We start from the raw sequence: 18,589 nt of genomic DNA, 5'->3' as shown, positions 1-18,589 counted from the left end.
GAGAAAGCATTTATCGACTCTTGCCTCAGACTACACCTGAAAATATTAACAAGAACTTTGACCAGTATACCATTGACCCAGGAACAAGATACCCGAACTTGAACTCAAGCTGTGTTCGACCTCACCAGGTCAGTGCTTAAAAGGCTTGTTTGTAAAATCACAGATGCCTGTTCTTTTGTGTTTGTTTTTGTTTTTGATTTTCCCACGAGATATACAGCCACAAGTAGTGCATAAACAAGATCTTCAGGAGATTCCTTAGTTCAGATCCATCTGTTGATAAAGTTAACCTAGAAAGAAATTATCTTTTTTCTTCCTCCAAGCAATTCTGATATTGTGTTACAAATCACTTTTATTTGTAGGTGAGACAGTTATTTGTTACCAATGAGTTACAGCAATGTCCTCTTGAAAGAGTAAGCTCCATTAGAAGATCTGTGAATCTCTCAAGACATGGTATGTGACATCTCATGTTTGTGTGGCTTAATATTTGGAGTTTTCTGAGCATAAAAAAACTGATTGAAATGTTTGATCTCAACTAACTGCAGAGTCGGATATTCGGCCTAACAAGCTGTTGACCTGGTGTCAGAAACAGACAGAAGGGTACCGTAATGTTAGCGTCACAGACCTGACTACCTCCTGGAAAAGTGGCCTTGCACTGTGTGCAATTATCCATCACTTCAGACCTGACCTCATGTAAGTGGCATCTGTAGATTTTGTTAAGTGTAGTGTATATTAAGTATTCAACGAAGTATAGTGTAAGAGCAGCCAGAATAACAATGACAGTCTACAGTTTCCTTCAGTTGTTTGTTTTTTTGCAAGGGAATGCACACCCATGACTGGCTTTGGGGGACAGGAAAATGGGGTTGGTTTTGCTTTGCCTTTTTTTTTTTCTGTGCATGTCCTTGCATGCCATTTAAAATGAAATATATATGCTTTTAAAAAGCCAGGAAGGCTTTGAACCTTATGACTTTTGATCATGTTTGTGGGAGTCACATGGCTATTTAAAACAAAAATTGCAATGCTTGCAGAATGTGAGAATTGTATTCCTAGGTCCCTGAAGACTGTTTTTTAGGGTATGCTTAAAACCACAGCCATAATGGCACTGTCATGAGTTCCAAAAATACCTGGATGAGTCTTAAATGAGTTGTCCTTGACGAGCTGTAGTGGTTGCGACAATAGTAGTGTAGACAAACCTTGGGCCGCAGAGGTGCCGTGGGAAGTGGCAGCTTTGCACAGCTCTCTATCCAGAAGAGTGCTGTGCAACAAGGGACGGCCCTTGAAAATTAACTGCTTTAGGGATTGAACCTGTGCCAGCATCTGCCCTTTTACTGTGATTCAGGGGTCCTCACTGTACAAGGCCTGACTTCTTATATATGAATGTTTTCCAAGGTTTTTCAGTTAGATACAGGAGGGTTGATGTGTAACAGATGGCAGGAATGGCCATTGCTGGCAGTGGGTTACTGGGCCTGCTTGATGATATCTATAGCGAGGCCACTCTTCTGTCCTGTCCCGGGTCTCCAAAATGCACTGGATGCATTTTCTTGCCTTCCTATATAGGTTAGTCACCCACAGATTTAGGACTTGTGGATGAATTATTGTCAGCCTCCCTTTACAGTGGATAAATGAAAGAAATTATTGAACTTTTTCATGAGGTATGATAGTGTGTGGTATGAAAAAAAAAAAAAGGAATGATGCCCAGGGTACTTCTTTGTATAGCTTTGCCTGAGGACGTGTGGACGTGCTAGCCTTGTAAGAAAATTTTCTTGGTTGTTTTCTTTATTTTTTTCTTCCTCAGGTTATTTTTAAAAAATGAGGGTTATGAATGGTTTTGTTGCCACAGAAGACAGAGTGTAGAAAGCAAATTGATCTTTGTGTGTGGAAAGTATGCCTCTTAAACAATGCTTTCTAGAAAGCTGATAGATTTATCTTCCTGAGCTAACAGACATCCTGCTGTTTTATTAACATTGTGTTTGGTCTCATTGGCTTTTTGCGTTAAACGGGACTGCTGAAGGACTTGGCCAGATGAGAGCCAGGCAGGCCCGGCAGGAGGCAGTGCTGGGGCAGAGGGCTGCCTGCACCCCCTGGCTCCAGAAGCAGGCCTGAGGGGTGGTGGGAAGAGAGAGATTCTTTGGGGGGTTCAAAAGCTCACACTCCTTATGAGGAGAGAGAAACTACCCTGCCTGGAGCTTTGTACTTTATTCACGTGTTTATTTTAATCATGAATTTTGGAAGCTGTTCAAGGGATTGGAGTCTTAAAATAAGTCCCATAGAAAATGGATTAGAGAATGGGTAATGCAGTTCCAGATGTGTGATACTTATTTAGTGCACTAATAAATCTGGTTGACGTAGACAGGAGCTCCTCGTTCAAACTGTGTGTGTAATGCCTTAAAAAGAAATGTAGTGCCTGCGTGTGTGTACATGCACACACGTATATCACGTTTGTTTTCTAAAATGCTAGTGTAAATTTACTACTCATGGCTTTTGGTGCTTTATAGAACGAATAAAAACTGAAGAACCAATTGCTAACAGGTGAAATTTGTAGTAGCACAGCTGTATTTGGAGAGTAAAGAGGTTTATTAGCACTTCAGAGGAGGAATTGTTTTTTTTCATAAATAAGGGAATCCTTTTTTCTGAGACTACATCAAAATCCTGTCCCGTGAAATAGCTTTTAAATGACCCTTTTGGCAAAGCTACGCTTTTTCATAAGAAAACTCATATTGATGCTCTTACTTTTAGACTCTGTAGCTTTGACCTGGTGAAACACCCATGCCCTCTCTCGTGGTGCTGTCCTGCACCCCTCCAACACGCAAGGAAGCGCTGTGTGTTTCTAAGGTCAGCAGGCAGCAAACGGCCGCTGATGCCGGTGTGTTCTCCCTACAGAGACTTTGATGCTCTGAATGAAGAAGACGTTGTCAAAAACAACCAACTGGCATTTGATGTTGCTGAGCGGGAATTTGGGATCCCCCCTGTGACTACAGGGAAGGAGGTGGGATCAGCTGGGGAGCCCGACAAGCTCAGTATGGTCATGTACCTCTCCAAGTTTTACGAGCTTTTCAGGGGCACACCTCTGCAGGCAGTAGGTAAGCTGAATCCAGACGGCACCGAGTTCTCCCAGGTATGGGGAATGGGAGCACTTCATAGAGGCTGCTGACAGGCACTGCTTCTGAGCCAAGAGCCCCTTCCCAGCTGAGTGATTCTGGCACGTGAACGTGTCTGCAATAGTTACCTTGCCCCTAGAAAAGGAAAGAGGGGAAAAACTTTATGGGAGACCAGGGTTTTGGAGGCCGTTGGTGGTTTCAGAGAACAGAAGCAGTTGGATAACTGTTGCTTGAAATCATTAAGTTAATGTATCAGGTCATCCTCTTGTAAGGATGACAGCCTAAGTCATGTCCATTCCTTGGTGTTTCTCTTCCTCTTTTAAAAAGTCACCGCACACCTTGTATGATTTTTTTTTTCTGAACAGATGCTGGGGACAAGCGAAATGGAGAAAATAATGATCTTTGTTCAGCAAAATCATCAAATTTCATCTTTAATAATTACATCAATTTAACTTTACCAAGAAAACGAGTACCGAAGGTAAGCTGTGAAGAAAGGCTTGCCCTATATCTTTTTGTCTTTTAAAGAGACGAAAATAAACTTTCAGGTTCAGAAACAAGGGGGTTTTATATATCCTAGTATTAAAAGACCTGTAGAAGGAGATTTTGTGCTCATATTAAAAAAAGTAAAATAAGATTTCAGAGTAAACAAAAATAACACACATGCAAATACTCAGTCCTTATGGTGTTTGTAATGATAAAACTGAATTATTGTCAGTGTCAAATTGCTGAAGCATTAATAATAAACACAGTTAAGCATTCTCTGTGAATGCAAGTTTCTCTAATCTCAGTGAGAATTTCTGTGTACTTGAGGAGAAATTGTATTAATTCTCCATGTCAATCTTCTTCAGCGAAGATAAAAGGAAGGGGAGGAGGATGTTTTATTTGGTGTGTTTATAAATTGCGGTTTTCAACTTAAAATGTTGGAGATCTTGGCTCTCTTACCTGTATTGTCTCTTGTATTTTCTTTCTGGAATTTTTTCAAAAGGCATTTTAGGAGGTTTTGTGTAATGCTAGATGCTAAGTGTATATTTTTTTGTGGGGGTGTTTTTTTTCTGGTTGTTTTGAAAGAAAGTCTGCAATTTCCCTGGGTATGGCTATTGAGAGCCCTTCAAACTCTTCTAAATATATAAATATAAAGCCTGCAAGGGTGACAAACAGTGGGCAAGACTGACTAACATGACTGAGATAATGATCTATTCATACATACCCATGTACTTTTCTCTCCCTGTCACATATTAATGAAAACTTACTGACATGCCCTGTTTATGTCCTTGTATGAAACGAATCCATGCCTGTACATGTTGCAATTAAAGATTACAGGGCTTTGAAGGGGTATGGAGACTGGAATTAATACTTTCTGACATAGGGTTGTGTGCAGTGGGAGTATTGTTTTTGTATTTCTGAATGGATTATAACTTCAAAAGTTTTGTATGATTTAATTTAAAAGTTACTGTAATTAAATTATTCAGTAATAAACTTTCACACTCTGTCTATTCATTAACTTGGGCCTCTGCTGAAGGGAGACCTTAAGGAGGGGCTTCGCTTTCACAGCCAAACCTACATTCATTTTAACTTAATTTTAAATGGGGAGTGTCTGCAAAACTTGCCTCTGAGGCAGCAGTGTCTCTCTGAGACTGCTCTAATCCAACTGATGCAGATTAACCAACACGAGTTAGACAGCAGCCCATACTCCTCCACCAGAATGAATTTAACTTGCGTGTTTTCTGAAATACAGCTTAATGCAAAACTGTTCCAGGTTTCGAGTTTCCTGGGATATGTAGAAGTTAAGTTAGTTGTTGTGGGTTGTTGTTGTTGTTGATCTTTGTTTCCTTCATTCAGTATTTGTCAGTGCAAATACTCTTAATTTTTGCCTGCAAAAATACACTTTTCCTACTCGTTTTTGTTTGGTGTCCTTACAGGTGTACATGTATGTACTACATGTCTCAGTGTTTTTAATATGTTGCTCTTTAAATTCGTTGCTATCTTACCTTTTCAGTCGCAGTAGAAATGTGGATTGATTTTTTTTGTTGTTGTTGTTTTTGTTCTTCTCAATCGTCTGAAAAACTACTTGAGAATTTCCAAATATTTCCTAGAGTTAACTTACATCTCAAATTTTTTCCATCCCCAAACATACTTCCAAAACCAATGGACAGTCAGCTGCCCAGTAACCTCATATATCCTTGTGAGGAAATAACTTTTCCCTGCCACCCACATACACACAAAACAAAGTGACACGTTTCCCAGCTAACCAAGCAGTGAGAAACTAAATAGGCAAAATAAACATTGCCTTTTCTTGTGGGTGACTTCTTTAGAAGAAAAACTTTTTTTTTCATGACCACAATATTATTATTTTTCTCTGAGTTATTTGCAGAAGTAAATAGACTTTTGGTAGTGGGGAAAGCTTTCCATTACTAAAGCATACAGCCCTCTGACTAACCTCCTGTCATGAAATATGTCTTGTCTCATAACAGGAGGTGTAGTTCTTGGCACTACATGAAAGCATGAGGTAATTTGCCTGATGGGCCCCTTTGGTTTCACACCACAGGGGCTCGTTTGAAAGGAGAAGGGGAAGCAATATTTTGCAAATCAGCTTGGGGAGTGAGACTATCAAGGCCGCTTACTTTATATGAGGCTTTGCAGCCTTGTCATGGGCGGGACATGAAGCTTGGCAAGAAGTACACTGATCAAGTTCGGACAGAGATTTGCAAATGCCATAACCGTCAGAAACTATCTGGGAAATGAGGCTCCTTGGAAAGCAACTGTGTGAGTTAAAGTATGGCTGTGGCTTCAGTGCTGTGGTTCTTTGCCCTGCACAGAGTGGTGTTGAGCACTATCCAGGTATGACAGTAGGAGAGCACTCGTGTATCACAGAAAGTCCAAACCCACCTGGGGTAACGTAGTGTCATGTGTCGCTTCCTGAACTCTCTGCACCATCCAGTTTGTTCTTTTATCTGGTTAGACAGGGGATCCTTATCTGGGTGTGACTGGTGAGAGAACAGGAAGCGGAGGCTGGAGCTGGTGTGGCAGTAGCCGCCCTGGCAGCCTCTACAGGTCTCGGTAATGTTTTCCATTTTCCTACCAGTGTCAGCAGAGTTTGCGAGGAACTGAGATTTCCTGTGCTCCGGACTAAGAAATGAATCGAGGTGTTTATACAACAAAGGGCACAATCCTCTTTCTTGGAGTTTTGCTAGGCAATTAAATTGCTTTGTTATTCACTTCTTTGTAAATAAGTTAATAAAAGTCCTTTATGTTGCTTCTGAAAGGCAACATCTTGTTTACTTCATTCACTTAGACAAATTCTGCTTTTATGTGGTACAGATTATTATGCAGAATACATTGTGTTGTTATGCTGTTCACTTTTTCGTGGTAGACTAATGATCATAGGTAGTGTAAAACTGGATTACTGAGAGCTGGTGCTTGAAAGACAGCGTACCAAAGCATGTGAAGTAATCAAAATATTGTCCTCTGATTCTTTCGGTATTTGCCCAGAAGATGTTTGAGATTACTTCTATTCACTGCATAATGATTTATTATAAACAGTGTATATGTAAAAAGAAAGCCTGTATTCTTTGATCTTTGTCTCCTTATTCTTTTTTTGTTGTTGTTTTAATTAGCTGAGCAGTCATTGAGTTGCAGTGTGGGCAAATGCAAATAAGTGGAATGTGGTTTATTGTTCATAAAATATAAACTAACATGACATTTACAAGACAAAAAGCCCCCATGTCATAACTACATAAATTGTGCCATCTCTTAAAGACTGAATTTAATAAGGAAAGACACAAATTTTTAAGTATTGACTATTTTGCAAGTTCATGCAAACTGAGTGTGAAATATTGTTTGTTTGTGTAATTTCCAGTAAAATGACGGCATACATGCATAGCTTCATACATAGCTTGAGCACAAAATAGGCTGGTTGCTTGCTTAAGTACTACTGTGTAAAACCAGAGTTGGGAAGGGGAACCCTGCAAGAGAGATGGACGTTTGAGGCAGACAACAATTGCTCCAAAAAAAAGGACATGTTTGCACTATGAAAACGTGGTCTGCATGCAGATATCTGAGTTGAAAGAGATGCAGAGCTATAGTGGAAGAGTGAGTTTTCTTGGATTGTCATATTTATCTGGAAACCAATGTAGTGTAGATTAAAATTCACAGAATAACTGATGCTCAAATGCCTTTTTCTTCAAGAGTGTGCTAATGCTTTATGAATTACGAAGTCATCGGTACTTAAGGAGGAATAGGCAAACACAAGGCTTGCAGGTCCTCTGTTGAACAAAGTGTAGGTTTTTCCCCAGCAGAGCCCAGTAGGAGCTCCCAGTTAGGGCTGCTGTTACATACATGACTACTGCCAGCAGGGCTTCTTGTGCAAGGAGCGATCCTGCTGAGCTGGGGGGCCTAACGAGGGGTGCACTGGCACTGCTCACCCATGGTCATGGTATTTAACAGAGGCCAGACCACAAGACCACACTTACCTGGTTGTGGATCTAATGCCTGGGAAAGAACAGATTGAATAAATTTGGTAGCTGTTATAGTAATGCATATACTTAATTTTGCTTTACTGTTTCAGGTTGAAGGGAAAACAGAAGAAAATGAGACTAACAAAAGACGTCGAAAAGGTCTTTTTGGTGTCTTTGAGGAGGTTAGTGCTGAGCAGTGTCTACACATACCCAGTTCTTGGATAAGCACCAGAGCTGAGGAGGCAGTGGAAGTTGGGGGGCTGGGACTTGGCCTTTTGTGCTTGGTAGGAATAAAAAGCCTGTCACCTTCAAACTTTGAATGCTCTGTTCTGTGTGTGGAAAACAAGCTAAACATACTGAAATAATTTGGCAGAGATAAGAGCATTATGTAAATCACACCAGTTTTTTTCTGACCCAAGAATGTGTAAGGTATAGGTGTGTTTGTTTGTTTTATTCCTTCCAACTCAGTTATTTGAACAATTTCTGTTTGAAGAGCTTGTATTTTCTGTCCACTCTCTCTGATTTAGTTACCTTTTTGACTCTCTGCTTTGTCATCCCTATTACTGATGCATGTTCCCTTTTTACTGTGCTCTGGGACCAAAGAAAATAATTTTTCAGTGAATTTTGCATGCTAAGCAGTGTCATTTTTAATATGCTGTGGACTATATTTCCTTTCATCATTGGCTTGTAAGGATGTCATTTTCTCTCTTCACGAGCCTCATAGGTAAACTTGAGGAAAAACATAGTCTGTTGTTTTCTTGCAGGCTTCAGGCTTTTCAAGCCAAGCGACAAGTGCTGGGAAAGAACAGAATGATAGCAAAGAAGGAATGAACCAGAATAAAGTTAAATCAATGGCAACTCAGCTGTTGGCCAAGTTTGAAGAGAATGCTCCAAATACAATTTTTCGGAGGCAGGTAGGTAATAGATGAACATAAGTCATTTCTGAAATTAAACGGTAGTCTCTCCTTGTGAACGTGATGCAGATCTCAGGGGGAAAAAAAGTGGATCTGTTAGATGTTTGGATAGGGTTTTCTTTCCTTGTTTTTAATTCTTTATGCAAATTAAAGGGTATTCATCTTAATTTTGCGGGAACAAATATAACTAAATAATATATAGATAACTGCATTTCAATATGCTATATTATAGTGCATATTAATATTGTGTGGAATTGCAGAGACTGGAAATCTCTTGTAAACCAGTCTGTAGGATTTCTCCTTTGTGTAGGAGTCTGGCTGTATGTGGTATTGCAGAAGAACTTTTTTTTTCCTGTACTTTGTGAGTAAAGGTAACTAAATACCCTGCAGACTCTTCCTTTGTAGAACATTTAAAGAAAGCATAGGAAGGGAACCTCATCCTTTGGAAGATATGTCCAGCTTTTATTTTCATTCCTAAGGAAGGCATAGTAGAATATGTCTGAACGTTTCACAGCACTTTCATGGTTTGTTGTTAATGCTGGCGCTGTTTTAAAATAATCCTGTGCTGTCATGGTAACAATGATAATCCCCAAATCACACTTAAGCCAATGAGTTGGCTTGGTAAGTCAAACAAATTCAGATCTGTCACCTGAAAGATCTGAAGGAAGGATATGCAAGGTGTCAAAGTTTTGTCAAGGGTGGTGGCTTTCTTAATTCTTTGTGCTTGTATGCATTTGTTTGTTTACATACTTAAGTCCTCAAAAAGTGTAGGCTTTATAGATGTCAAGTGACTTTCCCAGTCTAGGAACCGTTGCTGTTTGCACTCTTTCCAGCTACTTGTCTGTGCTCTGAGATTTCTGCATGTCATAACTGAGCAGAACTTTGCTTGTCCATGTTCAAGGAAACCTTGTCGCATTATTACCTTCCGATTATAGCCTCTCTATGAACACTGAATTTTTTGAATTTTAGGTACATCTTTGATGGTAAAAGGGTTGATAAAAATGAGTAGGGGACAAAAATCTGCAAAGCATGTTGATTAAGCTCTGTAATACTGTTTCTTTAAAAGCAGCTTTTATTTCTTTCTGCCTCAGAAGATCTTAGAATCCTATTTACTGTCTCTTTTTTTCCCACTCTGTCTTCATAATTTAAAAATGCTTTACAAGGAGCAAATAGATAGACCAGCCCTGGTCTCTTCTGACTCTCCTGTTAATCCTCGCTTTGCTAAACCTAAGGATCCAAATCTTCTTCCACCTCAACCAAAAAGGCAGGTAGGAACTCATGTAGATAACACCTCACAGTCATATCATTCCTCTTACTGCTGGGAAATCAATGTTATTGTGTTACTACAGAATCTATAAAATGATAATTGGATATAATCTGCGGAGTTAACAGATACATTTAGCTGAGAATTGTGAAAATTGCATTAAAGCTTAACATTGTTTTATACCTGCTTAACCAGGTGAGAAAAATGTTTGCAAGAATCAGTAGCTGCATGGAAAGAACCATAAAAACCTAGAGGTGTTGATCTCCATGTTATCACATCTAGTATCCAAATTGTGTTTAGCATGCAGGAAAAGTACAGCAATAGCTGACAATTTTCTGTGCATGTACTTGATGCTTTGTGCTGTTGTAATGAATGATAAGGCAAAGGGAGTTTTCCACTGTGAGAAAACTGGCAAAATGTCTAAGCTAAAGGCTTGAGCATTGAAAAATCTCGTATTAATGCCCAGGTTTTCTACTTCATTGTGCAGCATCATATACTTGGGGCAAAATTTTTGAGTACTTGGTTTAATTTTTCCTCTTAGCATTTCTAAAGCAAGCAATCTTGTATCAAATAATGTTGATAATCACTTTAAATTAAAATTTTCAATTGCAGTAAATATTCTGTAGTGGTCTTCTCATTTTGCCGCAGACTACTCTTGCATCTGTATTGCATGTGGAAATCTCCAGGTCAGCTTGATGAAAACTGTATATTCATGAACTGTTTGAGAATTATTATTTTAAAGGCAGATGTGCTGTTCTGTAACATCAAGAGCACACTGCAAGTTGATTGGAATTAGTTTTTCTTAATTCTAATTCCGAAGATTTTGGAAAGTTTGTATTGATTTGAATTGGACCAATGGGATGAAGTAGAAAACTGTTATGAAAAAAAACAACTGGAAGGTCGTTTTTAAGACTGAATTTAGCAAAGCTGAACTGGTCCGGCTGTTTTATTTACTTCAAAAACTATTTCATATAAAGATAGAAATTCAGAGACCCATTCTGAGCTCCTCAGAAAGTGCTCCAAATCTGAAAAGCATTATATCTCAACTCATGCCACACTAGATCAAGGATTATGCCAGGGACTACTGTTGGTATTTTTACAATTTGATCGACTAGTTTCAAGTAGATGTGATGCTAAAACAGAAGTTTGCTCTAAAAACAAACAAAACCCTAGAATGAGACATTGTCACGTTCTTCTCCACTAATGCTGTCTGGGGTTATTCATTAAAAACTGAGGCAAAACTCAAGAAGGATGTGAAGACCTTTGTAAGTTATGTAGCACCAATGTATTTCAGTGCATGGACATGAGTAGTACACTTGCAGTAGATAGTGTGGAGAGATCCACAGGATCCAGGGGATCCAGGGAGATCTAGGATAACATCTCATTTCTTGTTCAGTGCATGACTGTGCTGCGCTTTTGGAAGCATCCTTAAAAGCTGAATATACTGCATGGTAGTGCAGAAAGCAGACTTTTTTCTCACTTCAAGTGTTTCCCAGTTTCAGGTGGTAGCTAGAACTGAACACGAGGTCAGGGAACCCAAACAGTCTTTAAATGGTTCTGATCATATGGCCAGGAGACCAAAGACTGTAGAAAAAACAGATACCCGGCCCAGTCTGTCAGAAACCTCTGAAAATCTTGCATCTGCCTGTTCCACTGCATTTGTACTCTCTGGAGTGCTTAAGCGTCTTCAGAACCTGGAGGAAAAAATGAAACAGGTGACAAGCAAATTCTTTTCCTTTCTCTCTCTTAACCACATATATTAATCTGTATACTGTATTTTCCCTGGATATGCTGGCATTTTCTCTGTTGATTTTAGGTTATATTAAGACAATAAAAACACTTCTTGCATACTTGCTGTATTCTGATGAGATGTATAACATTGACTGAAATCTCTCTCTCTTTCTTCGCTTTCTCCTTCGCTTTCTCATTCGCTTTCTCCTTCTCCTTGGCTTTCCTCTACTTGGCTTTCCTTTCCTGGCTCTTACTGCAGAAAAGAGCTCAGACCATAGCAAATAGAGAATTCCATAAAAAGAACATTAAAGAGAAAGCAGCACATCTTGCCTCAATGTTTGGATACATGGAGTTTCCAAAGGTGAATATTAGGTTTTGCACCTGCAGAATTGCTGAGTTAGAAGACATATCTGAGAATTCATGGGGGAAAAAAGATTGCCATGGTTTTGTTTTTAATTTTCTTTTCATCCTGGGCAGATCTGAAGAGTCATTTGGATTCTACTGAAACTGCTAAAAAGCTTTAAATATTATTGCATAATTTAATTGAGGTAAAACATAATCTAAATCATAGAACTAGTCAGAGTACTTAAAATACACCACATGTTGCATGTAAGTGTACACAGGTAGCTTGTAGTTTCTAAGGAACTGGTAAGCAGTAGCTCTCAGCAAAATTTGGCATTTAGAGTTTTGTTATGCTTTCTCCCAGTGCTATGTTACCTTGGTGCCCGCTGCAATCAATTTTGCAAGAAAATTGAGTACAGTAATACTATTTGATGTGAAGGTTTTGCCATGATGATTTCCATGGCTCCTCACTATGAAGAAGTAAAGAACGGTGGAAAATCGTAGTCATTATCTATTTTTTATTTTTTTTTTGGTGCATGACTGTGAATTACTCTCTTAACCTGTGCTAATGTCACTCTCTGTTGGATAACTCTCCTCTGTTTCTGCTCTACACAGAGTAAGCTACCTACTAAAGGCTTATCCCATTCTCAGCCCCCAACTCCCTGTTGCCTTCTACCTCATGATTCAGCTGCTGCCTGTCCTCCGTCATCTGTAGGTTCAACTTCCCCTGCGCTTCCTTCTAGACAGGTACTCTATTAACAGATTTTTCCTGTAAAATCCAAACTTGTGCTAAAGTTGCTTGAGAAATAGCTTGGATGGAAGGTGCTGCCTTTGCACAGTGGATCTATTGGATAGTTTGTATTTCACATACAAATTAAACTTTACTTTCTTCGCTGTTGTTAATTTTGCATGTTTGTAAGAGGAAAGTCAACACTAAAAGTAGTTTGGGTATAAAGCTGAAGAACAGAGTAAATACTTGAGAAAACTTTTACTTAAATTCAGAAATTTTTGCATCACTGCTTATTTTAATGTTAAAATTATAAACAGCAATTATCTGTTGTTGGATAATACCACAGATATGCCTAGGAGAGAGTGAGTTCCATGTTGTGTGCATATAACTGGATGTTATGGGATTGGTTAATTGTGCTGTGGGTTATTTTTCTTTTCATAATACTATCAGTTGGGCCTGCAGGGAAGAACCTGGATCATACGGTTTATTTTAAATGGAGGATGTGTGTTAGAATTGTATGAGCGCTTGTTGGCACAGGCAGACTTTAATGTTGTTTTCTTTGTTTGCTTATTTGTACTTTAAATTTGCTTCTGAGGATTAATTGCCAGAACATAGTTCCGTGTAACAGCAGGCTTCACACAGAGGAAATGTGCATATGCTTAATGAAAGCAATTAGATAATACTTAAATCAGAGGTATTCAGCTCTTACTACTTATGCCAGTGTTGTTTTAATGTGCGAAAGATGAGATGCCATTGGCTTCTAACTCCTCTGTTTCAGGATTTTAATTGAGGAAAGTTGAATAATTTACAGCTTTTCAGGGCCAGTAAAGGCCCAGGTTCCCTTTACTTCACCCAGATTATGTAGCAGCAGGCTGGTAACACTGCAGTATTGAATAGACTTGCAGTGGACATCAGGGTGGAAACATCAAGTTTCTAGAAGCATTGGAGGTGGCTGCTGTGACCCAGCATAGGCACTGCTGGAGCTGGTGGCCTTGCTGTCTGACACACAAAACAAGTGCTGTTCAGCAAAATTGGGTACTGTCTCCATTTACTGGGAGAAAGGCCAAAGCATTCTGCCTGCTCTTGTGTTTAAATAACAGTAGTTTTATGAAATATTCATGAGTATTACCCAACTTCAGGTAAGTCAAGGCTGAAGGTGATTTCCTGTCTGATGGGTGTTCAGCAGGATTATTTAGTGGAATTAGTCTAGATCACTGTAGGATTTTATGGGTTTTTTTTTGTGTTTGTGTGTTTGGTGTGTTAGTTTGGTTGTTTTCCACCATATTGTTGATGCTAGGAGGTATATCAAAAAGACTCTCTTCCTCCCTCATTCCCCAGGAAAATATAGGCTACGAGCCCTTCAAGGACATTGCAAGCCCAGCAGGTGCCTAACTCCTATAATCCTCTAATCCCCTTCAGCCTCAAAATCATTCCTTTGCCTAGATTCACCTCTTAATTTTATGACCTAGGAGGTATAATATTTGATGGACTTAAAGCAAAGTAATGGTTTTCAAAATGTTAGGGTCTGTTGCTCTTCTGTTTTGGAGTAAAATTGTGGTGCTACAAAAAGAGTAAAAATCAATGTGAACTAGTCTTTAGCAAATGAGAACTAGGCTCTTAATTTCGTTACAAGCAATGCTTGTGCTTATAACCCTGCTTTTGGCAGGGTGAAGCACATTTAAGGCTAGAAAAGCTTGTTCTGTCACCAGCACAGTAGATGTACCTTCATTTTATTTGGTACATTGTTGCTTGGTTAGGTAGGACTACATTTAGTCTTTAGTATACCTACGCACATGGACATGCTGATGCTTAGTATATTGCTCCACAGGCTTGTACAGTCTCGGGTCCTCCTGTATACTATATGCCCTGCACATGTCTAAATATAGTGCATTCAGCACAGCATAGTTGAGAATTTTCAAGTAGCCTGGTAATTAACAGGCTAGCATTTACTTTCCCCCACTCTGAGGCAGATGTGATAATAGAAAACTGATCCAAATGAACCCCAACTGATGATGGATTGTTGTAAATATTTTAGTGGGAAAGGTAGTAATTTAACAACAACAGCAACAAAAAAACACCAACCCTTGAGGTTTTTTTCCAAGGTTGCCAGTGAACACAAGTGATGTTGCTGGTCTTGCCCTTGCTACAGGGGTTACTAAAGGGGCAGGAGGGGTGCACAGGATCCCTCAGCCCTGATGCTGGGCAAGGCTTCCGCAGGTAAGGAGCGGGTACCTGTGCTTCATGCCTGTGCTAGGTATGATAAAGGGTCACCATGAAAAGGGAGATTGGGGTCAGGCTTGGGTGTTCGGATAAGGGACCCTTGAATGGTAAGGAGCAGGGTGCTGGGGGACAACTTTCAGAGCAAATTATGCCTATGTGCATTCACACTAAACGAGTAAAAGTTGATCCTGTCCTGAGGAGAGGGGAGGGACTCAGTAGCCCTTTGGGCCTATGTCCATGACTGTGGTTTTGTGTTAGTGATGTGCTGGTGATGATGTTTATGGATGTGCCCAGCTGTTGTTCTTCATCCTCTTTGTTTGCTATGAAACTAATTCAGTCCTGTGATAACCCATTACTTTAGTTTTACCTCTCTTTGGCAACTTAACTTCAGCTCTGTGTCTCTGAGTTACACAGGCCACATTTTGGCTTACCTTTTGTTGATTCTAAAGCAAAATATTTTGAAGAAGCAGATTTATTACTGTTATTTTTCCTGTAAGAGTATGAAATCTTCAAGGAATGCCTGCTGCTGTCTTGATTTCATAACAGGCAATCTGTACGTACTCTTGCATGATTAAGTTGATGTCCCTGCATTTTGTATGTTAAGAATGCACAGTTTTCAGAGCGTGAAAGTTTTCTTGTGCTTTTAAAAACAATAGCTAAATGTGCAGTATTATATATACATAGATGTGTGTGTATATATAAAATAATGTATATAAAAGATAATATTTCAGGTGCACAGCTTGCACTTTCAAATAGTGCGCGTGCTAGCTTAATAATGTGTTTGGACCTCTCTGATGTGACTATATATTAGTAATTGTCTGTGTTCATGTTACCTTGAGGATGGGTTTGTAGGACTCTGAATTTGTATGATATCTGTTCTGAGAGATATCACTAGGTAAGTGTAGACTTCAGTATGGAAAGGGACCTCAGGACTGGTAAACCAACAGGAAGAGTTCCCATGTGTTGCTGCCTGTCTTATTTTTCCCAGCAGAAGAACAGAAGATAATAGAAGTTTGATTTCGGTAAGACTTCGTAAGATATGACTTGTAAATATCAGCACCTTCCTGTCATTTAAATAGCAGTGTCATTTCAATTTCAAGTGAGTACTGAGATGATTGTGTTACCAGACAAGACAATCCTTTGTATCTGTTGAATTTTTGTTGGCATAGTATTAAGTATGGTGTCTGAGGAGACTTACTATTTAGGACTTTTAATATTAATCTTATTACAGAGACACGTTGTTAAGCCTCAATCCTGAAAGGAGCATTTGAAAGTGAATTCTATGGATGCATGCTGTTTCTTCCAGTTTCTTTTAAAGACACGCACCATAACATACACAGTCATTTGAACCTACTAAGAATTAAGTTCTGTATGGCAGTATATGCTAGTCAGTAATAATCAAAACTCCCTTCTAAGTTTAATCATCTGTCATATTTCATATAGAATTATGAGTTAACAGGGAAAGTTGAAGAAAGCTAAGCTGTGTAAGAGTTGACAAGTTCTCTAAAGGAATGTGCCTCTGGTGTGTAAATGTGAGGTCAGACTTTCTCTTCTGCAACTGGAGTTCTTACACTTGGGTGATTGAAGGGGAGAGAATGTCATCAAAGTCCTTGTCCATAAGCTGGATGAGGTTGAGAGAAGATACAGGGTGGCTTGGTGGTGGTGCTGTTGTCATATAAGGGCTGATGATGAGCCTTGCAAGGCAGCACTGCTCTCGTGCTCCCTGGCCTTGTGTTTCTCTGTGGGTTTCTCCTCATGGCAGGTGCTCACAGGGCTGCCCCTATAGATTCTTGCCCTGCCCTGCCCTGCTATTTTTATTTCCTCATTGAATGCTATTTAAAAGGTGCACTGCTGCAACTGTTGCAAATTGATCTCCTCTCGTCTACCCACTTCTCTGATTCATTAAGGAAAACCAGTAGCAATCTTCTCCCAGTAATGTGTCCTTATTAACCAGTTTCTCTAAAGTGAGATGTAATCAGTCCTCAAGTCCATTTGCTTCCTGCCCTTCCTTCTGGTCAGCACCAACAATCTTCGTGTTGGTGGTTGTTGATTAGGAGACAAGAGCAGACAGCAATCTTTTGGTTGCTATATTGAACTAAAATCCCATTTGTTTTTACATGGAATGTGAACTCAGTCATTACATGAACATTTCCTTTTAATAATGTTTTTAGAAGTATGTATAAACATGCAATTTTCTTGTTTTGACTGCCTTAATGTCGACACAGATTGCTCCAATGGGTGGAGAACAGAAATCAACCAACCTGACGAATTGTAAGGTTTAGTTCAGGCTCCAGGATACTTTTCCTGAAATTCAAGTACTTGCACTTTTAGTGTAGCCCTAGTGTTTAACTGTTGAATGCTGCAGCATTTCACTATTTCAAGGTAGTCTTTCTGCTTCAACAGACGTTGAATGGTTTCTTTTTCCTAGGAGCCTGTGGAAGTAAGTTGTGTGTGGCCTAAAAGTTGTTCAGAGGTGCATATTTTAGAGAGGAAATTTTTTTCTTCTATGATCTTAAATAATAAAAAAGAACTTAGTTTTCCTATAGTAGCAAGTAATGTCACTTTTACTATCTGTTTCTAAATTAATATACCACTTAAGACAGAGGTAGGGTATATACTGAACAGTTTACTTTTCTGCCACTTTCCTACAAGTTGTGCAGGTATTAAACAATATTTTAATAGGTTTTTTATATTAAGCAAAACCAAACAGTACAGAAATTTGTCCTTTAAATGGCTTTTGTTGTCTTCACGTACATCCTTTGTCTGCCTGGATATTAAGACAAATCTAATTATGTTACACCACTCAAAAGATAAGGGGAGCTGTAAGGGGCTGGACATGTTCCCAAGTCCCTGCACTTAAATTTTTTATTAGCATGAATATTTTTATTAACCATAATTTTTGAAAAAACACCCACGGTGTTGTTTTTAAGCTTAATAAAAAGTGTCATGAATACAGTTGCATTTACATTTCTTTGCATTTTATATTTTTCTCCTTTCTTCAGAGTGACTTTATGATATTTTAAAAACCTTCCATTAGCAAGACTGTGGTGGCAGAAGAAAACTCATTTCACTGAGAAGCATGAGACTTAAAGTTTGGCTCAGTGGGAGGCAAGTGGAGTGTAAGATGTGAGATCATGGGTCCTCTAGGAAGGAAAATGTCCTGGCTTTAGAAGCAGAGTATCAGATCCCTGGCCATACCAGGATGGCTCTTGCTGCCTTTGGGTTTCCAGAGGGATTGTGGGATATTGATTAAAAAACTAAAATCAAAATCACTACAGGAAACTTGAATTAGGGTAGCAAATCTTAATGTAAATCTATGAAATCTTCACAGTCTCTTCATGAACAGAGAACTAGAGTACCCACCTGCCACACACACACATGTACACATAGCTTTCTCCTTTTCCAGCCCCCAGGCATATTTGTGGCTAGAAAACCTGGCCCATACAGTCAGTGGTCTGTCTGAGAAGTGTTTGGAGCCACAGCATAAGGAACTGCTATCTTCCTGCAGACCCGTTTGTTAAATTTGGTTAGAAACAGCCTAACTTAATAGTGGCTGCAATGGTATGATGAAACAGGTTAAAAGAGATGTCTTCGCTGCATGAGCACAGTTTCTGAAGTTTTCCTCGGTGCTAAGAGGAGTCACTGAAGAGGAGAAAGATTCCTCTCTGAGCATCAGCAAACTGTTTCTGCGACGGACTAGAAGTTTGTAGAATGTTTCCTGAAATGCCAGTTTGAAGTCTGTCATTATGAAGTTGAGTCCACCTCACTTTCTGAATTATAACACCAAAGGTCTAAAAATTCTAAGTGGTGGTGGTGGTTTCATTTGTTTTTTAATTTAA

The 18,589-nt window shown here is 39.2% G+C and overlaps 1 protein-coding gene across 17 annotated transcripts in view; it reads left to right on the top strand.

Annotated features, from left to right (window-relative positions):
* The window catches only part of MICAL2 (microtubule associated monooxygenase, calponin and LIM domain containing 2), a 162,840-nt gene that overhangs the window by 88,624 nt on the left and 55,627 nt on the right, over window positions 1-18,589 (top strand). For 9 of the 17 annotated variants that reach the window (XM_080593239.1, XM_080593243.1, XM_080593240.1 and 6 more), the window contains 11 exons: window positions 2-128; window positions 360-450; window positions 543-690; window positions 2,878-3,077; window positions 3,461-3,573; window positions 7,660-7,731; window positions 8,314-8,463; window positions 9,627-9,731; window positions 11,224-11,442; window positions 11,718-11,819; window positions 12,416-12,547. In XM_080593239.1, the coding sequence (XP_080449365.1) occupies window positions 2-128; window positions 360-450; window positions 543-690; window positions 2,878-3,077; window positions 3,461-3,573; window positions 7,660-7,731; window positions 8,314-8,463; window positions 9,627-9,731; window positions 11,224-11,442; window positions 11,718-11,819; window positions 12,416-12,547 (1,459 nt within the window). The remainder of the gene's footprint in view (window position 1; window positions 129-359; window positions 451-542; window positions 691-2,877; window positions 3,078-3,460; window positions 3,574-7,659; window positions 7,732-8,313; window positions 8,464-9,626; window positions 9,732-11,223; window positions 11,443-11,717; window positions 11,820-12,415; window positions 12,548-18,589) is intronic. The other 8 variants (XM_080593232.1, XM_080593235.1, XM_080593233.1 and 5 more) reach the window with 6 other exon arrangements.

The sequence above is a fragment of the Anser brachyrhynchus genome (genome assembly GCF_964034855.1).
Source record: "Anser brachyrhynchus genome assembly, chromosome: 5".
Taxonomy (NCBI): Eukaryota; Metazoa; Chordata; class Aves; order Anseriformes; family Anatidae; genus Anser; species Anser brachyrhynchus.
Note: the sequence above shows the minus strand (reverse complement) of the source record. Positions and strands in the feature narration are given on the sequence as shown.